Genomic DNA, 22,777 nt, shown 5'->3' on the forward strand with positions numbered 1-22,777 from the left:
CGCATGGTCAGGAAAAGCCTCTTTGAGGGCTCTGGAAGGGAGCTGGGATGTCCCAAGCACAGGCGCAACCCCTGGGGGCTGTGACAGCCCAGTGTGAGGCCTCCGGTCCCTGAGGGTAAGATCCTGGCTCTGAGAGCCTGGAGGGCCCCCAGTCCCCAGGAACAGCAGCTTGGGCGTCAGAGGCCCGACCCCACAATCTGGGCTAGCTCAGATCCTAGGAAATGGGAGGGATGGAATGCCCAAAGGGCCCTTGGGTGGGACAGTGAGGCCTGGGGATGCTGAGAGCCTGGAGCCCCAAGCTTATAGGAGGAGGACATCCCACCAGGATAGGGCTCAAGCCCTTCCCAGTCAGGGCTGCTCAGTGGTTTCCTCCCCTCAGCTCCACCCCACTCCACCCTTAAATCTCAAAGAAGGAAGATGGGATTTTCAAGCTGCTAAACTGGGCAGAGCCATCAGCTCCTCTTGTCATGAAGAGCAAGGAGGAGGTGACAGAGTCCCTTTCCTTCTCTCACAAGAGCCGTCACCTTTGCCAGGAGCCCCCCAGAATCAGAGCCTGCCAGTTTGTATGACCCCAAATGAAGTCTCTGCTGGGTTGGGGACCCCACCAGGGTGGGGTTTGCAGTCTCTCGGCGAGCCATCTGAATAGATTAGGCAATGTCTGGCTCCTGGCTTGGGGTAAGGCAACGAGTCGGGGAGGGAGCTCAATCTTGGTATGAAGTGGGGATCACTCCCCAACAGGTCATTTGGAGAGGACGTGGTCCACACGGGAGCAGAGTAAAAGAAGCCATCTCAGAACAATCCCAAATCCCTACTTTCCCAGAGCAGTGGAATGAATGATGGTGTAGGGTACAGTGGGTTAGTACATAGTTGTGAACAATTATTACAGTTAACGACATGGGAAAGATAAGGAAAGTGGGTTTTGCAAAGAGATTATTATGTGTGAATTCTTTCATTATACGTGAGTTTTTGAATTTGCATTTTGTAAGTTTTTTCTCACCAATTGCATGTATTTATTGTGTGATGAATAAAATAACAAAAGTTGTGAAGTGACTTTCACCCTCTGGAGTCAGCTATAGGAGACCACCCAGCACCCAGCCAGGATCTAGAGAGTAAGATGGGGGCACAAGGGTGGGCTCAAGGGTGGGACCAGTGTAGCCAAGGTCCTGGGAACTTTTGCTTCCACTGTGGCTCTGGCCCAGGCCCCTGCTGTGTCACCTGCCTTCAGCCCTCATCTGGGATCCAGCCTTACACTCACACAGCCAGTTTACAAACCTCCCCTACTTAATAGCTGCTCTATTCTCAAAGTCCTGAGGAATTAAAATGAAACTATTCCTGTCTTGTGGAGGGCCTCCAGGATGCACTGGACATGTAACCACCTGACCAAGGCCACAGAGAAGGACAATAGTGCCCTGGGAGCTCGGGCAGAGAGCAAAGGGGAGCCAGCATTTGGGCCAGCCTTACAGCTGTTCCTGAGCCCCTTGCTTCCTGCATCAGCCACATTACTGAGAGTGAGCTCCTCTGACAAGGGTGCTGGGGCAAGGGGCCCTACTAGGGACAGACATCCTGCCCTCAGCTGAAATGTACAGCCTTTTGCATCACTCATGGGCACTGCCTCACCTCCCCGCCGGCTCTCCAAAATCTCAAGCACTCTGTGTTAAAGTTTGTGTCTCTCTAGTAAAGTGTCACCAGAATCTACTCTCTTGTCTGCCGAGGAAGCCTGCCCTGGTGGCGCACCCACACAAACCTCTGTCTCCCACATCCTTGCCTGGCCCTGACCTCAGACAGGTCTGGCCAGAGCTGCAGGGGAGAGGGGCAGCTGCAGAGCAGTGGGACAGAGAAGTGGGGAGAGAGTTACTCACAGCAATGGAGACGGCGCTGATGACAGCTCCCAGGTAGCCCTGGATGAACTTGGACGCAGGAGAAGGCTGGAAGGCAGAGACAGATTTCTAGGCCCACTGGGTGCCCAAAGCTGCCATACTCCACCCTTGCAAACAGCCCCAGCCAGCAAGAGACAGTCCCGCCCACCAACAGGTGAGAAGGAAAAGATCCCTCTGGAAGCCAAAGGGAGCCAGGCTTCCCTCAGCACAGCTCCATACAGGAAATACAGGGCAGAAACGTCCAGGGAGATGCCAAAGGGGCCACTGCACTTTTGCCCTGTTCTAGAGAGCTCAGGGGCAGACACTGCTGGCTGGAGGTAGACAACAGCAAGGGCCAATGTGGGTCATGTACGTCTGGGGCAGGCATATCCAGTGGAGGGAGGATGCGTGCTGGAAGTGGGCTGAGGGCAGCTGGAGGGCTGTCTAGGTGAAAATGGCAGTGTCCCGGCTGGCTGTGCCTGGCTGGCTCTCCCGGCCTTAACCCATGAGGCCACCGGGCTTCCATGCCAATAGGCGAGGGGTGCTCAATGTTTCTAAGGAAAAATGTAACCCAAGTTGCAACATATAAAATTAAGAAAGAGCTGAGGAACTTGCCTTTAACTATGCTCTGTTATTTTAGAGATGTTTGGTTCAAGGCACGTGAGAGCCATCCAAGCAGGGATGTACACGTGTGGATCACACACGCAAGATGTGGACTGAAGGTTTGGACGGGGAAGGGGGGCGTCCTCAGAGTTTCAGGCCCCAAAGTTCCTACCACCAAGGCCCAGCCACTAACCCTACCCCATCTCCCCCCTAGGTTAGAGGATGCCCATAGCCTCTCCTCCCCAAACTGACAGGCCCCCCAAGGGGACCTAGACTCCTCCTCCTCTCTTACTGCCTTTGGACAGAAGTGCAGGAAATACAGCGTTACCAGTGAAGCTGGGGCCCAGCCCCTTCCTGGACAAGAGAAGGGTGACAGGCCTCCACCCTGAGCTTGTCCCAGGAGCGCAGGGGACTTTGGGGAGGAGGTGACAGGCCCCTCAGACCCCTCACCCCTCAGGAGCAGCCCTTCAGCTTTACAGCCCACAGTCTGGGGGCACCAAGGCAGCTTCCAGGCAAGTTTGGAGGAAGCTTTAGGGGAATTCAGTCCCCATGTGGCTGTTGCCATCCTAATCCAAGATCTGGGGATAAGAGTTGCCCAAGGAGGATTCCGCCAACAGAGCTCATCTCTCTCACTGCTTCAGGCACATTCCCATTTCATGGGCCTTCTTCACTTCATGTTGAACAGCCCCTCCCCAGTGGGGCCCTTCCTGAAGGGCTGGCCATTTCAATAAGGTGCTTGGAGAAGCACAATGCTCAACTCAGAGGAAGCAGCCCCCGATGGTGGCACACCACCCTGGAGGGAGGTTGAGGGTCACCCGAGCCTGTTCTGCGCGGCTCACCTTGGTAGCGTTCCGGTTTGCATAGTTGACACAAGCGTTGTGGCTCTGGTTCAGCCACTGGAAGGCAAGGGGGGAGAGGAGAAGTCAGGGGAGGCGTGGGAGCCAGGCCTGGACCCCGGCGGGGGCACAGCCTCCAAGAAGACAATGGGATGCTGTGTCCAGCTCACGGGTGGTTCTGTCCATGACCGACTGTTCCAGTTTGCTTGGGATGGCGCCAGCATCAGCGCTGAAAACCTGGGACACCCCTCAGTTGCTGCCAAACCAGGACACCGGTCCTGCCCATGCCGGCAGTTCATCCCCATCCAGAGACTGTCACCTCTCCCGGAACTGTGGCGTTCACTGCCCCAAACGGGCCTCACTGCCTCTGACACATTAATCCTTACTATATTCCTTACTGAGCCGAAAGCGGACGTGTAACCCCTGGAATTACGGACAGCCATGAACCTCTTTCAAAAGTATCCCAGCCCGGTGTCTTGCGCCACCTGCCGTGCCCTGATGCGGGCACCGTTAGGAGTTTTATTCAGGGAAGACTCTGACATTTTTTCCTGAAGACAGACAGGTTTTCTTCCTGCCCAGCTCTCTATGCATAGACACACACACACACAGAGCTTCAACTATTTTTAGGGAGCCATAGCCCAGGCTCTAAGAGTGGACACCAGGGTCTATGATATTCCCCCACCCACCTTGCTACCTTGGGGTTGGCGGTGGGTTCACCTTCCCCCCAGATCTCAGTGAGGTTTATACCAAAATGCTGCTGAGGGCCTCGAGGTCACAGGCCTCTGGACAAGCAGCCAAGGAGCAGCGGGCAGCCACAAATAAGCCATCCTCCCCTCATGCAAAAATTAGTCACATAAAATGGCCTAGGCATGGGCCGCTGGGACCTGCTCAGCAGCATCTGAAGTCCCGGGGTTCTCCCAGTGGCTTCTGGGTCAGGGAGGGGGAAATGGGGTGGCTTTCCCCCAGGGGCCTGGATGGGAGACACTGGGGTGGGGAATCATAACCAGCATTTGTGGGGCCCCCTTTCATAGGCCCTCTGTTGCCAGGGACTGTTACCTGCCAGAAGACAGTGGATGCCAGTGTCTGGTTGGGCAAGAGAAGACCAACTACCTATGAGAGAAAAAGAGAGGAAAGACTGAATAAAGCCAAAGGACCATCCTACACTTTTGCAAGGAAAAATGACACAGGCATGAGCAAAAGTAAAGCTGGATCTGTACAAACCGAGGTGGCTGATGTGTACATACAAACTGCTGCCCATGTGAGGTGGCACACGAAGGAAGTGGACCAGGTTGCAGAATTATATTACAGCACAATCCCACTCTTGTTAAAGAAAAGACATCACATCGCACATAGAACCATATACACAAACATAAGCATATATGTATCTTCATGAACAAATCTATAGCCCCACAAGTAGATGTCTCTGGAGGTCACGTTATACAGTACTTTTTCACATTCTTCTTGAATATTCCTATATTCTTTTAAGCATTGGGCATGTATTATTTCCATAACTGACGGCAGGGGGACAATAAAAACAAGCAAACAGAAGGAACATCTTTACTTCCACTCAGCTAACCCAGCTCTCTTTCACACCCTCATCATCCAATAGGATTTTTGTGCAGATTAAAATATGATGAGAAAAATCGTTTCAAGGGCCTTAAGCACTTTATAAATACAAACGGGGGGAATTTAGATCTTTTATCTCTGAGCCTCCATGAAGAAAATCTACACCATGTTTAAGCTACTGAAGGAAACATAGATGTCTAATAAATACTTGTCAAATGAGTGAATGAATCAATGAATGAACAAATACACACATATGGCTGAGTACCGCTATATGGGTCTGGATTCATTATTCCCAAGGCCCAAATGTCACCTAAGAGCTAGCCTTGCTGACTTTGTTTTTTTGGTTTAAGTCAACATTAACGGTCTCATCTTGACAAGTGGCCAAACTTTGGACTTCAGGGATCCATGTGTCTCTTTCAAGTTTACCTTTTGAGAGCCTGTGAGCAAAATAACATCTACCAAGTACCAATGCATATGGGAAAAATGTGCACAACCATCCACATATTGACTTATTTATTATTCCTGTAGATAAAATGGCTCTTTGGCAAGAATTTCTGTAAGGAGCAAGTATAAACATCCAATACTATGCAGTAAATCAAATTCTAGACATCCTCAGCAGCATTTGTAAATCATGTTTTAAACATTAAAATGTTTTAAGACAGCAAACACACACACACACACATTTATATTTATTGGCCCATATCAGTTTGAATAAAATTATATAATGTAAAGCCATTCCATAGCTCCAATAAGGAATTATGAGATTTTTCTCCCCAGAATGAGATCCCAGTTTGATTTTTCTCTGCAGTAACAGCTTAGGGCACTGGAGTGAGAATCAGGAGAGCTTGGAGCTCAACCTCAGCCCCGTGCCTCTGTGATCTCCAGCCGACAGTGTCTCCAGCAGAAGACAGGCTCCTTTGGGGCTCTGGCTTTCTTACCTATAGAGTGAAGGGGTTGAGCTTGGAGGTCCTACCTTGGTTTAAAGTTCTACTCTTGAGTTCCAAGTAGTAGGTATGAAGTCAAGTGGGATAGTCCCATTGCCTGTAAAGGGAATCACCCCTCCCTAGCCTGGCTGAGAAAAATCCCTGGGGACCCTAGTCAGCCTCTAGCCAGGAGCCAGAGAGCTTCCACAGAGAGGAAGCTGAGCCTAGAGAGGCCTGAAATTGGGAACAAACAATGTGATCCAGTGTGTGTGTGTGTGTGTGTGTGTGTGTGTGTGTACACACGTGCATGCCTGACTGCCTCCCAAAGCCAGAAGAAGAAGTAAAAGCTGTTATTCACTGTTGAGAACTCAGCATATCATCCCCCCTAATCTGCTGGTTTACATAACAAGTGTGTGTTATGGGCCACGTTGCCTTCCCCTCCTCAGTCTCCCTTACACTCCCTGAACTGAGCTTGGGCCATCAGGAGCATCATAAGGTACAGCTCCTTGGGACTCACTGTATTTACCAAACACCTATTGTCCAGGACACTCACTGCTCATTACATCACAGAATCTCCTTTATGAATCCTCCTGGGGGAAATTTTTCTGGCCTTGGGGTCAGAAATTTATACTTCTGAGCATCTGGTCTGCATCTGTCTTGTAGACGTTAAGCATTTAACTGTGTCTCTCTCTGCACTGACTGTCAAGAACCTCAGGCCAGCTCTCCACAGCTCATATTTGTTAATTGTACAAACCATCACCGCATGTATTTTGTGCCCAAACTTCACTCCTGGCTTCTTCCCATTCCTAAACTTTTGTCTCACTTTCGCCTTCACTTGTCTTTTCTGGTGGCAGGCATTGTCTTTGTGTGACATCAAGTCTTTTCCAGAACAAACCACAGTCCTAAACGAAACTGAAATAGTACCCAGGCCTATGTAACACACACACACACACACACACACACACACACACACACACACACACACACACAGCTTGTAACCTGTGAGCTTGTAACCTTATTAGCCAAACCCGACCAGCCTCCTGTCCCAACCTCCTGCTGGAACATGGGCCCGATATTCATGCTGGGCACCTCTGACCCCTCATGCTTTCTTAAAGAAATTGAATGATTGATTGATTTTGCTAAGAATTTCCCCTATGTCACTTACCATGATTCTTATTAGTACGCTGGGGCGCAGACAAAATAGAGATTGCTTTCTATATTTTGCAAATGGGGAAACTGAGGCTTAGAGAAATTCAGTGATTTGCCCAAGGCTTCACAGCAAACTAGAGAGAACGTCAGAAAGGTCTCCTCACTCTTGGCTTGAGGGCTCCAACTCTCTGATTTTAGGGGTTCCTTTCCCAGCTCATTCGCCTGAGCACAAAGGAAGAGTCACACTCCATGCCCATTTTCAAATACCTTCTATGCACCATGTTCCGTGGTGCTCCCAATGGAGCAAACAGGAAGAGAGGAATATATGGCACCTAACCACAGTAAGCACAAAGACCAAACAGGAAAATGTATGAGAATATCCTTTATAACATCTGGACATGAAAATGACCAGACGGTTTAATCAGGTACTTGGTCATGTCAAGCCGGTAACTTCTAACATCCGAACAGGACCTAAAGAAGGGAGAGGTCAGCATGCTGTGGCTATCTGCCGAAGTAGGTGGTAGGATGGGGCTGAGCCGTGCGTGCGTGTGCGTGCGTGGGGCAGGGGACACGTGTGCACACTCACAGGAGCAGAACAGCCGAGAGACTGGTCTCATTAGAAGAGGCAGAAAAATCAGCAGACCTGGGGAGGGTGAGGTTAGAAGGCAGTGGAAACCCGTGCTGTATTGGCCAAACGGACCCACGGGAACCATCTGAGGCTGAGGCAAGGGGAATAGCGATCCCACTTTCCAGGTCCTACAGTCAGGCTGGTGGGGCCGGGAGCACATGGGTGCCAGCCCCATTCCCTATTAGGCAACACGCAGCACCATCTGCACAGTCCCAGGAGCAAGAGCAGATATTTTATAACTTCCTTTTTTCTTTTTAAGTCTAAATTAAAAATAAATGTTCCTTCAGTTCTCAGATGTATATCTCTGGTGCAACCTGCCCACATTCCCCCACGCTGCCCTTTCCAGAACATGGCAGGAGAAAGGAGGAAAGAGATGGATGGAGAGAGGGAGCCAGTCCACCCGGCTTCAATGCCAGTGGATTGCACCTCTTCCAAGAGGGAAGCGCTTCAGGCGTGGCCGCGCAGACGGGTGGAGAGAGCCCAGAAAGCGGCTGGTACCAGGGAAAGTGGAAGGAGAGCCAGCAGCCAGAATTTCCAGCCCAGCCTCCACCCTATCTTGCTGCAGGACCTTGGCCAAATCGCACATCCAGTCTTTGCTCCCATTTATAGTTCATAACACGGCTGGGGTCCCCTCCACAGTTCCCGCCCCCTGGCAGCTGTCTTCTTCTCACATCTGTCTACTTTCGCTGCTCCCCTTCGCCTCAAGTGGCCGGCCATAGGCCCCGGTGACTAACATGCAGGCTCTGGTCATACGAAGAGCTGGACTCACATCCTGGCTCTGGTATTTACCAGCTGTGTGACCACACACAAGTTACTTGAGCCCTTGTGCCTCCATTTTTTTTTTTTTTTTTTTTCTGTTAAATGAGCACCATCCTGGCACCTCTCTGGACGGCCATGAGAAGAAGCAAGGCATGGAAAGAATTCGGCCCAGGGTTTGGTGGGCAGCAAGTGCTCACTAGGTATAAGGTGTCCGTATCATTCCTCTCCTCCTGCCTCATCCTTTTCTAGTTTTTGCCGGTCTCTCCTTTCTCTGAACTCCACAGGCTGCATGACACCATCGAGCTTCATCTTGCCCCCATCTTGTCCTTGAACACAAGCCTCATCCCTCAATAGTGAGCTCCTGAAGGTAGAATCAGGGTTTTTCTCTCTGATGTCCCCCAAAGCGCTCAGCACAAAGCTGGGTCCACACTACACACTGGAAGAACATTACTAATTCATTATTAAGAACATGAATTCTTGGCCAGGCAAAAGATCTATGATGGACTGTGACCATGACCACCATCACCCATTTCCTCCTTACTCCTTGTATTAAAACCCTGCATGGCATGAGGGCACGCTCTTGGAGAGAGGGGCAGATCAGAGTTTTAGGTCCCGATTCTTCACTCCTCCCTGCATCCATGCCCTTGACACGGGAAGAATATATTTCCATGCTCTTGGCGTTGCTTGGCTTGGACATATATGTCTTGCTGTGGCCAAAAGCATGTGGGAGGAAGTGGCAGTGTGCCAGTTTGGAGCCCAGGCCTCAGAGGCCTCATCAAAGGAGGAGGAGAGACGTTTGAAGCAAAGTACAGTCTGCGTTGGCTGACTCCCGGTTGACCCCAGACCTGCAATGGCACGTAGTACCGCCTCAGTCAAGCACAGTCGAACGCAGCTAGACCCCAGGTAACCACGGACCTCTAAGAACAAAATTCTTATGGTCGCCACAGAAATTCTGCGGATGTTTGCCACACAGCACGGAGGTAGCAATAGCTGTTTAAATACAGGGATTGCCACATAGGAAGGCTGCAGATGATGTCCTTTCTGATTCAGAATTCCGTACCATTACTAATGCCCTTGAATTATGCCTTCACTAGTGAGATTGGTTCCTGAGCAGCCCGGCTTATCACTCCACCTGGTGACCAATAGCTCAACTCTGGGGCTGCCTGGCCAGCCAGAAGATGGGGGGTTTGTGCCTGAGGCTCATCTCAGGACAGAATCCAGAATGGGGCCAATGGCACCCAGATGGCAACTGGCTCACACCTTTACTCCAGGCTTCCTCATTCAGAGTATTCTAACCTCTGCAGAGAGATAAGGTCTCAATGTGGGAGAGGGGCACCCCCAAATATCCTGATCTGCTTGGCTGGAGGTGGGATGCGAATGGCTGAAGATGAAGACAGGAGAGCAAGGCCGCCGGTCACAATGTCCTACGATGCTCAGAAAGAGAGAACTGAGCAGCCCTCACTCCCTCAGGCTGCTGCCATGCAAAACAGAGTCGAGCAGTAGGAGAAAGATGTTTTATAAGTACAGAAAATCCAGGGGCACCTGGGTGGCTCAGGAAGTTAAGCATCCGACTCTTGGTTTCAGCTCAGGTCATGATCTCATGCTTCGCGAGTTCAAGCCCTGTATCAGGCTCTGCGCTGACAGTTCAGAACCTGCCTGGGATTCTCTCTCTCTCCCTCTCTCTCTGTCCCTCCTCGCCCTCCTCTCTCTCTCTCTCTCAAAATAAATAAATAAACTTAAAAGAAAAAAGCACAGAAAATCCAGAGAGGAAGCACAGTGTGTGTCAAAACAATGAGGTGGTGAAACTCAAGTCAGGGGATGAGTACAGGGTACAGCACTGTCCCTGTCATCTCCACCCCTTCTCTACTTGGCTAATCCCTCCTCATCCTCCAGGTTTCAGCCTAGTTGTCACTTCCTTCAGGAAGACTTCCCTGACCCTCAAGAGGAGTTAGGTCCCCTGTCATTCGCTCCCTCAGCACCCTGCCTGCCTTCTTGGCAGTATTGGTTCTCCGTGGTAAGAATCTGTCTGCTTAAAGTCTGTCTTCCTCAAGAACTTCCAGAGGCTTCCGACGGGTGAAACCATCGACATTCACTGCTCACATACCTGGGAGTCCTCACTGGCAAAGCGACAGTCCTCTGGCATCGTACCTGTGTCCTCCACACTGACTCACTCAATTCCAAAATGTCCCTCTTCATTTTTGAAAGACCTACCACAGGCCCCAGTACTCAACAATTTGCCTGTTTTTTCCTTCTACTTTGTCTCCATCTTCTGATTTATGTGGCTAACGATCTGAAAAGTAACACTTCAGTGCATGAGGGGTGCTATTTAAAGGATCCCAACCAGTTAAAGAGAATATCGTTTATCCAATGAATGTTTGTCCCTGACTGGTCAGTTCCAGCTTAACTGAGTAACACCTCTGGTGCGAACCAGGCCAAACTGACTGCTGTCGGGTTACAACGGACGTAGGCCAGGGAGAAATTGTGATTGGCATTTAAATGTGTGAAAAAGCAGAGTCTGGGATGAGGAGGGTTGGGAGACACCGCGAAGGCTCTGGGACACAGCCAAATCCTCACGTGAAATGAACCCTCTGTGGTCTACCCCTCCTCCCCCTGGAGGTGAAATGACCCACACCTGCACCTTCTGAGGCTTTTAAGTCCGCGTGCGCACGTGCAGTGCAGGGTTCAGAGCATAGAATCCAAGCTCTGAATGTCCCAAGACAGAGATCTGGTTTGGATGTAACCCAAGGCCACTGGACTCACTGACCAGATGCTCCCGGTCTGCCCTCCTCAGTCTCCCACCTGGATATGGGAGATTGGAGCCTTGAGTTTTGAGAGTTTGAGAATGACGGGGGGAGGGGAGAGGAGGACAGCAGCATCACGGGGAGTGCAGAGGTGAGGAGGGAGACACAAATGGCCCCTGAGAGAAGCTCGGGCCCGCAAGAGAAAGCTGGCATCTGCGACATTCTGGTAGCCAAGGGTGCAGGGTGCAGGCTGGCAGGTGGGAAAACGCAGAGAGAATAGCACAGGGTTCGGAATACTGGCCCTGCCTCTCCCCAGCCGCACGTGCATGGAAAGGACAGTGCTGCACACCTCTTAGTGGAAACCTGGGAACAGAAGTGCCACTTCTAAGCAACCATGGTTGGCGGGGTTCTTCTGGGAAGGTACCCAAGGAAGAGGTAGCATGAACTGCACTAGCCTGGGGAACAGCCTTGGTGCCCTGGCTTAGCCACCATGCTTATGTATAAATTGGGATCTCTTTGCCACACACCAAAGGGGGAAAAGTTCCCATCTTCAAATGTTAAGCTTAAAATAAGACGCTACACGGGTGCCAGTGGATCTGTGAAATCTGCTGACTAAACTGGCACCAGCCTCTGGGAGAAAACCAGCTCGCTTCTCCTGAGCTCTGGAGAGCGAGCAGGGTGGGGGCGGGGTTACTCTCAGGCAAGGCGGGAACAACACAGGGGTCAGGGCTGGGGATGCTCACCTAGGCAGGAAGCGTGGATGCTGCTTCCAGAAGCATCTCAGTTGAGGCATCTGCCAGCCTTAATCACCCCTTCCCTTCATAACTCAGGGACCCGGTTCCTAGCACATTTGCCAGCACCCCATTTCTATTTTGGTAAGCATTTTAGTGGCTTCTGCATGTATATATTTCTTACGCATTCTATCACACCAGGGGCTTCCCTAAGGTGTGGACTGGAACCTTCACTCCCCTTCAGACCAGGCATTTGCTGAGATGTTCAGTGCTACCAGGTGATGGTGGGGGCCTTAGGGAAGCTGATGTGGCTAGAGGGAGCCAGGCTCTGGTAGAAGGCCGGAACGGCCATGGTGCCCCTTCCATACAAGGCAAGGCAGTGGCCCAGTAGGGAAGGAGAAAGTGAGCCCTCTGAATTCTTAGCCACGTTAAAGTGCCAGGATGGAAGGCTACAGGTGTGCCTCATCCAGTGGCTCTTTTCAGGACCTGGTCTCTGGGCCAGCTATTCTGAATCCTGGAATATGAATATTTGGGACTAGGAAGTGGGGACTGGGTGAGCATTGCCATTTTGGCTCTGGCTGCCACTGAGGCCTGCTGGGAGATGTCCCAGCTCTCGCTGCCCATTCACCTCAATCGAGTGTTCATACAGATCTCAGAGCCAGGGCACCGTATTCCCATATGCTACACATTTATTCACAGGGGTGCTTGTTCCAGGCTGGGAGAGGATTGGTCCTCATAGGACATTCACAGCATCTGCTTTAGCAGTAAACCCCTGAAAAACACAAGAGTGGACGGCACCCAAGTTCCCAGGATGCCTCCTCCAAGGCTGTAGGGACCCTGAGACAACTGACTTGTCTTGGGCAGGAAGAAGAGAGTGGAAATTGATGGGGTGTCCTCAATAACACCTTGTCAACTAGAGACAGTGCTGGTATCCCATGGGTTATCTAGTTCATCCTAGTTGATGGCACCCATTAATTGTGTGAGGATCCAGTTGGCCTCTTATGGGGAAATGAGCCCCAAATTCAACTTCTCTGGTTTGCAAAGAAACAATATTGCTAAATGATGCATCTTTCTTTCTCAAGTGTTGATGGAATATTTATTAAAATTATTATGGCAGATTCTTCTTTGCCTACATATCAACCATTCTTCTCTTCTTGCTTACTAACAGAATTCCTATAGTTGGGAGATTCTGCATGAAATATAAACAGAAATGTTGTATGAGAGATTGAAGAAGTCTCCATAAAGGGAACTGACTCTGTTGGGAAGTACATTCTTTTACTCTTCCCTTTAATATGGATGTGAACTCTGACTCTTTAATATGGATGGCTAGAACTCTGACAACCATATTGGGCTACGAGGGGATTCTGATGACAGAAGCCAGCACTGAGAATGGTGCACAAATGTGGAAGTCTGGGTTCCTGGTAGCATTATGGGGATCCACTTACCTCCAAACTTCTTTGACATGAGGGAGTAATAAATTATTTTCTTTAAGCCACTGTTATTTTGAAATTTTTAATATGCAGATGGTCCTATTCCTAACTGGTATAATCGTATAGTATGCTACAGAGAAAACCACAATACATCTCCAATGGCAGAATCATTCTCTCTGAAAATACAACACAGTAGAAAATAATAAGAAAAGAACACATTTGTAAAAAACAAACCACTTGCAATTCAAAATGTGTTCTTCTGACTACCTGATGAAAGAAGAGTCAAAACAGAAATTTCAAACTTATTTAGAAAATAAAAACATGGATCACTGTATACAAACACATTAGATACAGCTAGGTATTAGATATACTCAGAAGCAAATTCACAGCCCCAAGAATTTTTATTAGAAAGAAAGAATGAGCATAAATAAAGTATTTGAGATAAAAAGTAAAAAAAAAAAAAAAAACAAACCAAACTAAAACACCACAAACAAACCAAGGGAAAGAGGGAAAAAGGATATTATAAAAACAAAAGCAGAAATGAATAAATTAGAAGATAAAAATAGAAGAATTGATCAATACATCCAAGAGTTGACTCCTAGACACAAACCTCACAAATCTGGTAATTTTAATAAAGGAGATGAAGGTGACAAGGGGAGGGGGACAGAACTCAAAACCCATCCAAGGAAAGATTGTTATATTTTAAAATGTCAATATTTAAAACTTTCCACAACAAAGACACCAAAGAATGAAGAAAAAATAGCTGGAAGAAGAGATCTGCAATGTATATAATTCAAAGGATTAGCACCCAGTATATAAAGAACTCTTAAAATTAATTTGGAAAACACAGCCCATGGAAGAATGGACAAAGGATGTGAACAGGTAATTCACAGAAGAGGAAATATAAATGGTAAGCACATAGATGAAAAGAAGCACAAGCTTTTTGGTATTCAGGGAAACAAAAACTAAAACCATAGTGAGATGCTACCTTTCTCCCATCAGGTTGTCATAAAAAAAAATCTAAAAATATAAATACCAATGTTACTAAGGTGTAGTGAAATGTAGCCTTCCTGAAGGGAAATGTGGCAATAGCTATCAAAAATGTAAATGTGTATACCTATTTACACAGCAAATTCACTTTCTAGAATGGGCCTTTGAGAAATCTTCATACTTGGGTGAGAAGAATTTCACAAGAATTTTTCACAGTGCTGTTATTTCTTTTTTGTTTGTTTATTTGTTTTAGAAAGAGAGAGAGAGCAGGTAAGCAGGGGAGGAGGGAGAGGGAGAGGGAGAGGGAGAGGGAGAGAGAGAGAGAGAGAGAGAGAGAGAGAGAATCTCAAGTAGGCTCCATGCTCAGCATGGAGCCCAATGCAGGGCTCAATCCCACAACCCTGGGATCATGAATTGAGCTGAAATCAAGAGTTGGACGTTCAACTGACTGAACTACCCAGGAGCCTCACAGCACTGTTATTTCTAATAGCAAATAATCAGAAACAACCTAAGTCCATCACTGGGGGAGAGAATATTACTCAGCAGGAAAAAACGAATGAATGAATGATGAAGCAGATCTTTATGTAGCCAAATTACTAAATGTAATAAGCTAATTGTAGACAAATAAGTATACTGTTGTATTTTTAATGGAAAAAATACAAAACAAAAAAGAACGTTTAAATGATGATTCATATATATGCAAATGCCTAGAAAAAACCCTGAAAATTCACATCAAAGTTCTAACAGAGGTTACTTCTAGGAGCAGATTTGGGATTGAGACTTGTCAGAGGAATTTCTACTTTTTTTGCGTTGTTTGAATTCTGAGCTGAGAGAACATATTCATGTATTACTTGTATAACTTTAAAAATATTCTTTAAAAAGTCTTGGTGGTATTTTTGAATTCCAAAGAACATATTCATGTATTACTTGTATAATTTTATAAAATATACAGAGAAGATTTTTTTTTAATCCTGAGGATATTTCTGAACTCCAAAGATAAAAAGAAAAAATACCAAAGGATCCTAAGGGGAGTGGGGGAGGTTTACCTACAAAGGAAAAGAGAATCAGGCCAACTATTGTTCATGTATGAGAGAGAAAAAAAATACATTTCCAGATATGCAAGGACTCAAAAAGTATATTGCCCACACACTCTGAATATTATTCACAGACGTGCTCTAGCCAAACATAGAATGCGCACACACACACACACACACACACACACACACACACACACACACACAAAGCCTAAATAATTGTGAAGTTTCATACAGGTATTAATTAAGCAAAGATTCAAAAATCTGATGAGATTCCAGATTATTTCCAAAATCTTGGCAGGTGTGTATGGGTAAAATGGTAAAGCAGAGAATAGAGGAAAATGGTATGTTAAAAGTCTCTTCCAGGGCACCTCGGTGGCTCAGTGAGTTAAGCATCCAACTTTGGCTCAGCTCAAGATCTCACAGTTCGTGGGTTTGAGCCCCACGACAGGCTCTATGCTCACAGCTTGGAGCCTAGAGTCTGCTTCAGATTCTGTGTCTTCCTCTCTCCCTTCCCCTCCACTGCTTGCACTCTCTCTCTCTCTCAAAAACAAATAAACATTAAAAAAAAAAAGTCTCTTCCTATGTGGGGAGGGTTAAGGAGGTCGTATTTATTATTCAATTATTAATTGAATAATTTATTATTAATATAGGGTAAATATAATAGGACCACTCTATAAAATATTACAGATGAATAGTAATTAGAGAAAAGTAGGATGTTTCCCTTCCAAACTACTTAAGAAACCAAAGGACCATTGAAAAGGTCACTCTAGTACAAATCAGGAAAGGAAGTGGAAACAATAGCAAAGCTTAATAAACCAACAACAAACTATTTGATGGCTTGGATAAGTAGTCACAATAACCAGTAGCAGAACAAATATGAATGGGTTCCATTTATTATTAAAATTAAAGACAGTGTTTCTCAAACTGAGTGAAGAAGTAAAACTCAGCTACATTTTGTCAAGAGACATATAATACAAAAAATGCAGAAACAAAATGTCACTCATATAAAGGTGTGGGCAATGATTTACAGAGCAAATAAACAAAACAGGAATAGAAACACTGATATAAGATGAAGTAGAATTCAAGACAATATTCATTGAAACAGGGATACTTTGTGTGTGCGTGTGAGAGAGAGAAATAGAGAGCTGTCACCATGCATCGCTATTACAGTACCATCGACTATATTCCCTATGCTAAATCTTTTATTCCCCTAACTTTTTCATACCATAACTGGAAGCCTGATCTCCCAGTCCCCTTTACCCATTTTGCCCACCTTCCCACCCCCTTCCCTCTGGCTTAACAACAGTTTGTTCTCTGTAATTATAGGTCTGCTTCTGCTTTTTGGTTACTCATTTGTTTTTTTGTTTTGTTTGTTGTTTTTTTTAGATTCCACATATAAGTGAAATCATACGGTATTTGTCTTTCTTTGTCTAACTTATTTCACTTAGCATGATACTTTCTAGGTCTATCCCTGTTGTCACAAATGGCAAGATCTCATCCTTTTTATCGATGAGTAATGTCCCACATAGAGATATACCACATCTTCCCTATCCATTCAGGATGGACCCTTGAATTGTTTCTATATCTTGGCTATTGTAAATAATGCTGTAATAAACATAGGTGTGCACGTACCTTTTTGAATTAGTGTTTTCATTTTCTTTGGGTAAATACGTAATGGAATCATTGGATCATATGGTATTTCTATTTTTAATTTTTTGAGAACCTTCATGCTGTTTTCTATAGTGGCTGCACCTATTTACATTCCCACAATAGTGCACGAGGGTTCCTTTCTCTCCACATCTTCACCAACATTTATTATTTCATCTTTTTGGTTTCAGCCATTCTGACAGGGGTAAGGTGATATCTCATTATGTTTTTTAAAATTTTAATGTTTATTTATTTTTGAGAGGGGGAGGGGCAGAGAGAGAGAGGGAGACACAGAATCTGAAGCAGGCTCCAGGCTCTGAGCTGTCAGCACAGAGCCCAATGCGGGGCTCGAACCCATGAGCTGTGAGATCATGACCTGAGCCGAAGTTGGATGCTTAACTGACTGAGCCACCCAAACGCCCCTCTCATGGTTTTGATTTGCATTTTCCTGATGATGCACGATGTTGAGCATCTTTTCAGGTGTCTGTGAGCTACCTGTAGGTCTTCTTTAGAAAAATGTCCATTCAGGGGCACCTGGGTGGCTCAGTCGGTTAAGCGTCCAACTTCGGCTCAGGTTATGATCTCACAGCTCATGAGTTCGAACTCTGCATCGGGCTCTGTGCTGACAGCTCAGAGCCTGGAGCCCGCTTTGGATTCTGTGTCTCCCTCTCTCTCTGCCCCTGCCCTGCTCACACTCTGTCTCTCTCTCTCAAATATAAATAAACATTTTTAAAAAATTAAAGAAGATGTGGTTTATATATACAATGGAATACTACTTGGCAGTGAGAAAGAATGAAATCATGCCATTTGCAGCAATGTAGCTGGAACTGGAAGGTATTATGCTAAGTGAAATAAGTTAGTCAGAGAAAGACTGATATCATATGTTTTCACTCATATGTGGATCTTGAGAAACTTAGCAGAAGACCATGGAGAAAGGGAAGGGGAAAAAATAGTTACAAACAGAGAGGGAGAGAGGCAAACCATAAGAGGCTCTTAAATACAGAGAACAAACTGAGGGTTGATAGGGGGGTGTGGGAGGGGAAAATGGGTAATGGGCAGAGAGGAGGGCACTTGTTGGGATGAGCACTGGGTGTTGTATGTAAGCGATAAACCATGGGAATCACCCCAAAAACCAAGAGCACACTTTACACACTGTATGTCAGCCAATTTGACAATAAACTATATTTTTAAAAAATTAAAAAAATAAAAAATTGTTTTGCTTATTCTAGGTCTTTTGTAATTCTCACATAAATTTTAGGCTAACTAGTAAATTTCTACAGCAAAGATCTTGAGATTTTGATGGGATTGTGTTGAATCTATGGCTCAATTTGGAGAAAATTAACATTTTAACAATATTGACTCTCAATCCACAAACAAGGTATATATCTGACTTTACTGAGGTCTTCCTTCATTTCTCTCAGCAACGCATGTAATTTTCAGCGGAGAAATCTTGTATAACCTCTGAAGCATTTATTCTTGAAGATTTTATATCTTTTATGTCATTGTAAATGATGTATAAGGCTTTTTGCTGCTGGTATAGAGAGATATAATTGATTTTTGTATATTGACCTTGTAGCCTGCTACCTTGTTAAGTTTATTTATTAATTCTAGCCACTTTTTGGAAAATTCCTTAGGATTTTGTATGTACACAATCATGTTGTCTTCAAATAAAAGCAGTTTTACTGTTTCCTACCCAAAAAAAAAAAAAAAATGTTGCTATGGTACCTTATAGTTTTAAGTGCTATTGTAAATACTATCTTTTTTTAAACATTATATTCTAGACGTTTTTTATAGGTCCAAAGGCCTATAATAATGTTTTATATACTGATCTTACATCCAGACATCTTCAAAAATAGTAGTTCTAATAGTTTGCCTATGCTCATGAATGTTCTTGTTTCTTCCTTTCCAATCCTATTACTACTGATTTATTTTGTCATGTGTTACTGTATTTGCTAGTCTTCCAGGAAAATGTTGGATATCAGATACTCTTACCCTGTCCCAGACATTAAGAATTTACCTTCATCTGTTTCATCTTTAAGAATGTTGCTTGCTTTGGGGTTGGGATTTTTTTTTTTTTTTTGGATAGACCCTCTATAAATTAACAACGTTCCCTTCTGAATCTAATCTGCTCTTTTAAAAAAAAAGTCATAAATGGACTTATGTTTCATTTTACCAAATCATTTTTCTAAATGTACTGAGATTATCACATTTCGCCTTTAATTTGTTAATGTGATGAACTCTATTAATATATTCCTAATGTTATCATTCTTAGTAAAAATTGGTTATGACATGTCTTAATGCATTGCTGGATTCAATTTGTTATTTCATTTGGACTTCTATTTGTAATTTCATAAGTGATATTAGCCTACAATTTTTCTTTCTTCCATTTACTTCTTTGGTATTGGTCTCAAAGTGCCTCATGAATGAACTGGGAACATTTCTTCTTTTTATCCTCTTCCTTGAGTATAATGAAAATCGAGTTTGGCTATTGTTTTAAGAGTAGTCATCCAGAGGGGCACTTGGGTGGCTCAGTCGGTTAAGGGTCCAACTTTGGCTCAGGTCATGATCTCACAGTTTGTGAGTTCAAGTCCCGCGTCGGGCTCTGTGCTGACAGCTCGGAGCCTGAAGCCTGCTTCAGATTCTCTGTCTCCCTCTCTCTCTGCCCCTTCCCTGTTTGTGCTCTGTCTCTCTCTCTCAAAAATAAACAAACATTAAACAAATAAAAATAAAAATAAAAATAAAGAGTAGTCATCTGGAAGATCATGGGAGTCTAGTGGTTATGTTTTGTTCGTTCTTTGGTGCATATATTTTATTTTTAATTTTATTTTTAATTTTTTTTTCAACGTTTATTTTATTTATTTTTGGGACAGAGAGAGACAGAGCATGAACGGGGGAGGGGCAGAGAGAGAGGGAGACACAGAATCGGAAACAGGCTCCAGGCTCTGAGCCATCAGCCCAGAGCCGGACGCGGGGCTCGAACTCACGGACCGTGAGATCATGACCTGGCTGAAGTCGGAGGCTTAACCGACTGCGCCACCCAGGCGCCCCCGGTGCATATATTTTAAACACCTGATTTAATTTCTTGTTATTCATAGTCTAGTCATATCCCGTATTTCCTCTTGCTTGGTGGTCTTTGGGAAGCTGTGCTTTCCTCGAAATGTGCCCTTTTCTTCCAGGTCTTCAGATTTATTACCCCATATTGTTTAATGCATTCTGATCTTTTAAAGTTCCATTGTATATACAGTTATTGTACTTTTTATTCCTAATATTTTTATTTGCATCTTTTTTCTTGTTTAGGGTTTCCAGAAATGTCTATTGAATTAGTCCTTACACAGAAGTTAGAAATTTACCCTCAAGATATATCTCTAACTATATCAAAATGATATGCACAAGATTACCCATTCTGGCATAATTCATCATAGCAATATAGTGGACGTAGTCTCAATGTCCATATGAAGGAAATTAGCTGAATAAATTATGCCACTTCCACAAAATAGACAGTTAGATAGCCATTTAAAAAAAAAGAATGTTGGGGCACCTGGGTGGCTCAGTTGGTTGAGCGTCCGACTTCAGCTCAGGTCATGATCATGCAGTTTGTGAGTTCAAGCCCCACATCACTGCTGTTGCTGCTGTCAGCAGAGCCCCCTTTGGATCCTCTGTCCCCCTCTCTCTGCCCCTCCCCTCCTTGCACTCTCTCAAAAATAAACAAATGTTAAAAAGAAAAAAAAACAGAACAAGGAAGACCTGTATAAACTGATGGGTCGTGATTTCTAGAATATGTGATTAAGTGGAAAAAACAATGTGCAAAAGAGTATATATAGCATGCTACCTTTTGTATAAGAAAAAATGGGACCTATATTTGTATCTGCTTATTTTTAGAAAAAGAAATAGGACGGATAAAATTGTTTACCTACACAGGATAGGTGAAAAGGGAAGTGGAACTTTTTAAAAATTTTATTTTAGAGAGAGAGAGAGCACACACAGGGGAGAGGGGCAGAGGGAGATAGAAAGAGGATCCCAAGCAGGCTCCATGCTCAGTGCAGAGCCCAATGCAGGGCTCAATGCCACGCCCCTGTGATCATCACCTAAGCCCAAATCAATAGATGCTCAACCAACTGAGCCACCCAGATGCCCCAGGGAATGGAACGTTTATCATGCCTTTTTATATAGCTTTGACTTATGTTGATATTTTAGATATTAAAAAAAATCAATAAGAACAGAGAAGCAACTAAAACTGAATGCCAACAATAACACATAAACCTAACTGTATATCAAACAAATAACCACACAGAAGAAAAACATTACTTCAAATAACTTTTGACCACAATTCTGTGACTGTACACCCTCAGGAGGATAGAGTCCAAGGACAAAAAGAACTTCAAAGAAATCTTGAACTTCACTTAATACACTTTTGGGGAATAGTACTGATATAGCAATTCTGAAATTCTTTCATTTGTGTGCAAGATTTGGTAAGCGAGTACACATATGTTTGTTGGCTTCTCATTCAGGGAGGAGGGGGATATAAATATGAAATGGGAGGAAGGAAGACCTCTGAGATGTTGGATTGGGATTCAAGGTATTGGCATAAACTCATCATTTTTAAGAAGTGGTATTTCCTAGCTATGCATGCTAAGAGGGCCTAGAAACAATGAGGCTCCGGCAACAGTGAGCACACCTAAGCATTCAGATCTTGGTTTCTAAATACCATTCTTCTCTGAAGAGAATCAGAGCTGTTTGTAGAAATGCATGATTCCAGGACTGGGGCAGAGATCACAAGATGAGTCTGGAGTATCTATACATTGTGCCAAAAAGTACTAAAGTATCAAAGGATAAAGAGGACTTGTCAAATGGACAGAGAAACTGCTTTAAAGGTTTCCTACTGGTCACATTTGGGACAATCTGCATATGAAAATGAATAATGACAGAAGTAAATTGTTATTAACCAAATACAAAAAATACACCCACCATACTTACTGATAATTTAAAAAACATTAAAAGGGAAAGGCAGATGGGAAAACGCTTTTTTACAGAAGGGGGGTCTGCAAATACACAGAGAAGGAATGAGATCTATGAGATATATAGGAAACTTTCAGACTAAGCCATGACTCTGTTCCCAGTCAGGTTTCCACTCATAGATATACTATCTGTTGGTCATTCTTACCATTTTTCAGTTTTAGGCTAATACGAAGAAAGCCACTATAAACATTTGTGTACAGAAATTTGTGGGGACATATGTCTTCATTTCTCTTGGAGGAAACGCCAACAAGTACGGTTACTGACTCACATCATATGTAATGTATGTTCAGTTTCCAAGAGACCACAATACCATCTCACACATACCCCTGCCCTGGTCCCGATCCCAGCTCTAGGATTACACGCTGCATTTCATTGCTATCTCTTTAACACTGTAGGTATAATCCAGGAGAAGTGAGGGAAAATGCCCTCTAAAAGACTTGTACAAAGCAGCACTGTTTGTTGTTCACTCCAAACCCCAGTATTGTCACCAGGACATGCTACTTACAGGGGAGTTTTCCCAAAAAGCTTAGGAAGTCAGAAAATAAGGAGGATGGATAAGTAAATTTTGATATAGTTCTAACAATGCGATATGACACAGAAAGCAATGAAAAAAGAACAAATTAATACTACATACACCAATATGGGTGAGTCAATATGGATGTCCGTACAGTATGGATGACTCCCACAGATAATTTTGAGGGAAAGAAGACAGACCAAAAAAAGTACATCCTGGTGATATCCTTTATATAAAATTCAGTAATAGGCAAAATTGGAATATAGTAAAGGAAGTCAGAAAAGTGATTCCCTGTGGGGGTAGTGACTGAGGGGTACACGAGAGGTTCCTGAGATGCTGCTAGGCTCTGAA

At 44.9% G+C, this 22,777-nt stretch overlaps 1 protein-coding gene across 4 annotated transcripts in view; it reads right to left on the minus strand.

The window, feature by feature from the left end:
• SFXN5 (sideroflexin 5) overlaps positions 1 to 22,777 on the minus strand; it is a 117,775-nt gene that overhangs the window by 51,403 nt on the left and 43,595 nt on the right. For all 4 annotated transcript variants that reach the window (XM_045446471.1, XM_045446470.1, XM_045446469.1 and 1 more), the window contains 3 exons: positions 4,352 to 4,405; positions 3,299 to 3,355; positions 1,860 to 1,925 (listed from right to left, as the gene is read on the minus strand). In XM_045446471.1, the coding sequence (XP_045302427.1) occupies positions 1,860 to 1,925; positions 3,299 to 3,355; positions 4,352 to 4,405 (177 nt within the window). The remainder of the gene's footprint in view (positions 1 to 1,859; positions 1,926 to 3,298; positions 3,356 to 4,351; positions 4,406 to 22,777) is intronic.

The sequence above is a fragment of the Leopardus geoffroyi genome, chromosome A3, assembly GCF_018350155.1.
Source record: "Leopardus geoffroyi isolate Oge1 chromosome A3, O.geoffroyi_Oge1_pat1.0, whole genome shotgun sequence".
NCBI lineage: Eukaryota > Metazoa > Chordata > Mammalia > Carnivora > Felidae > Leopardus > Leopardus geoffroyi.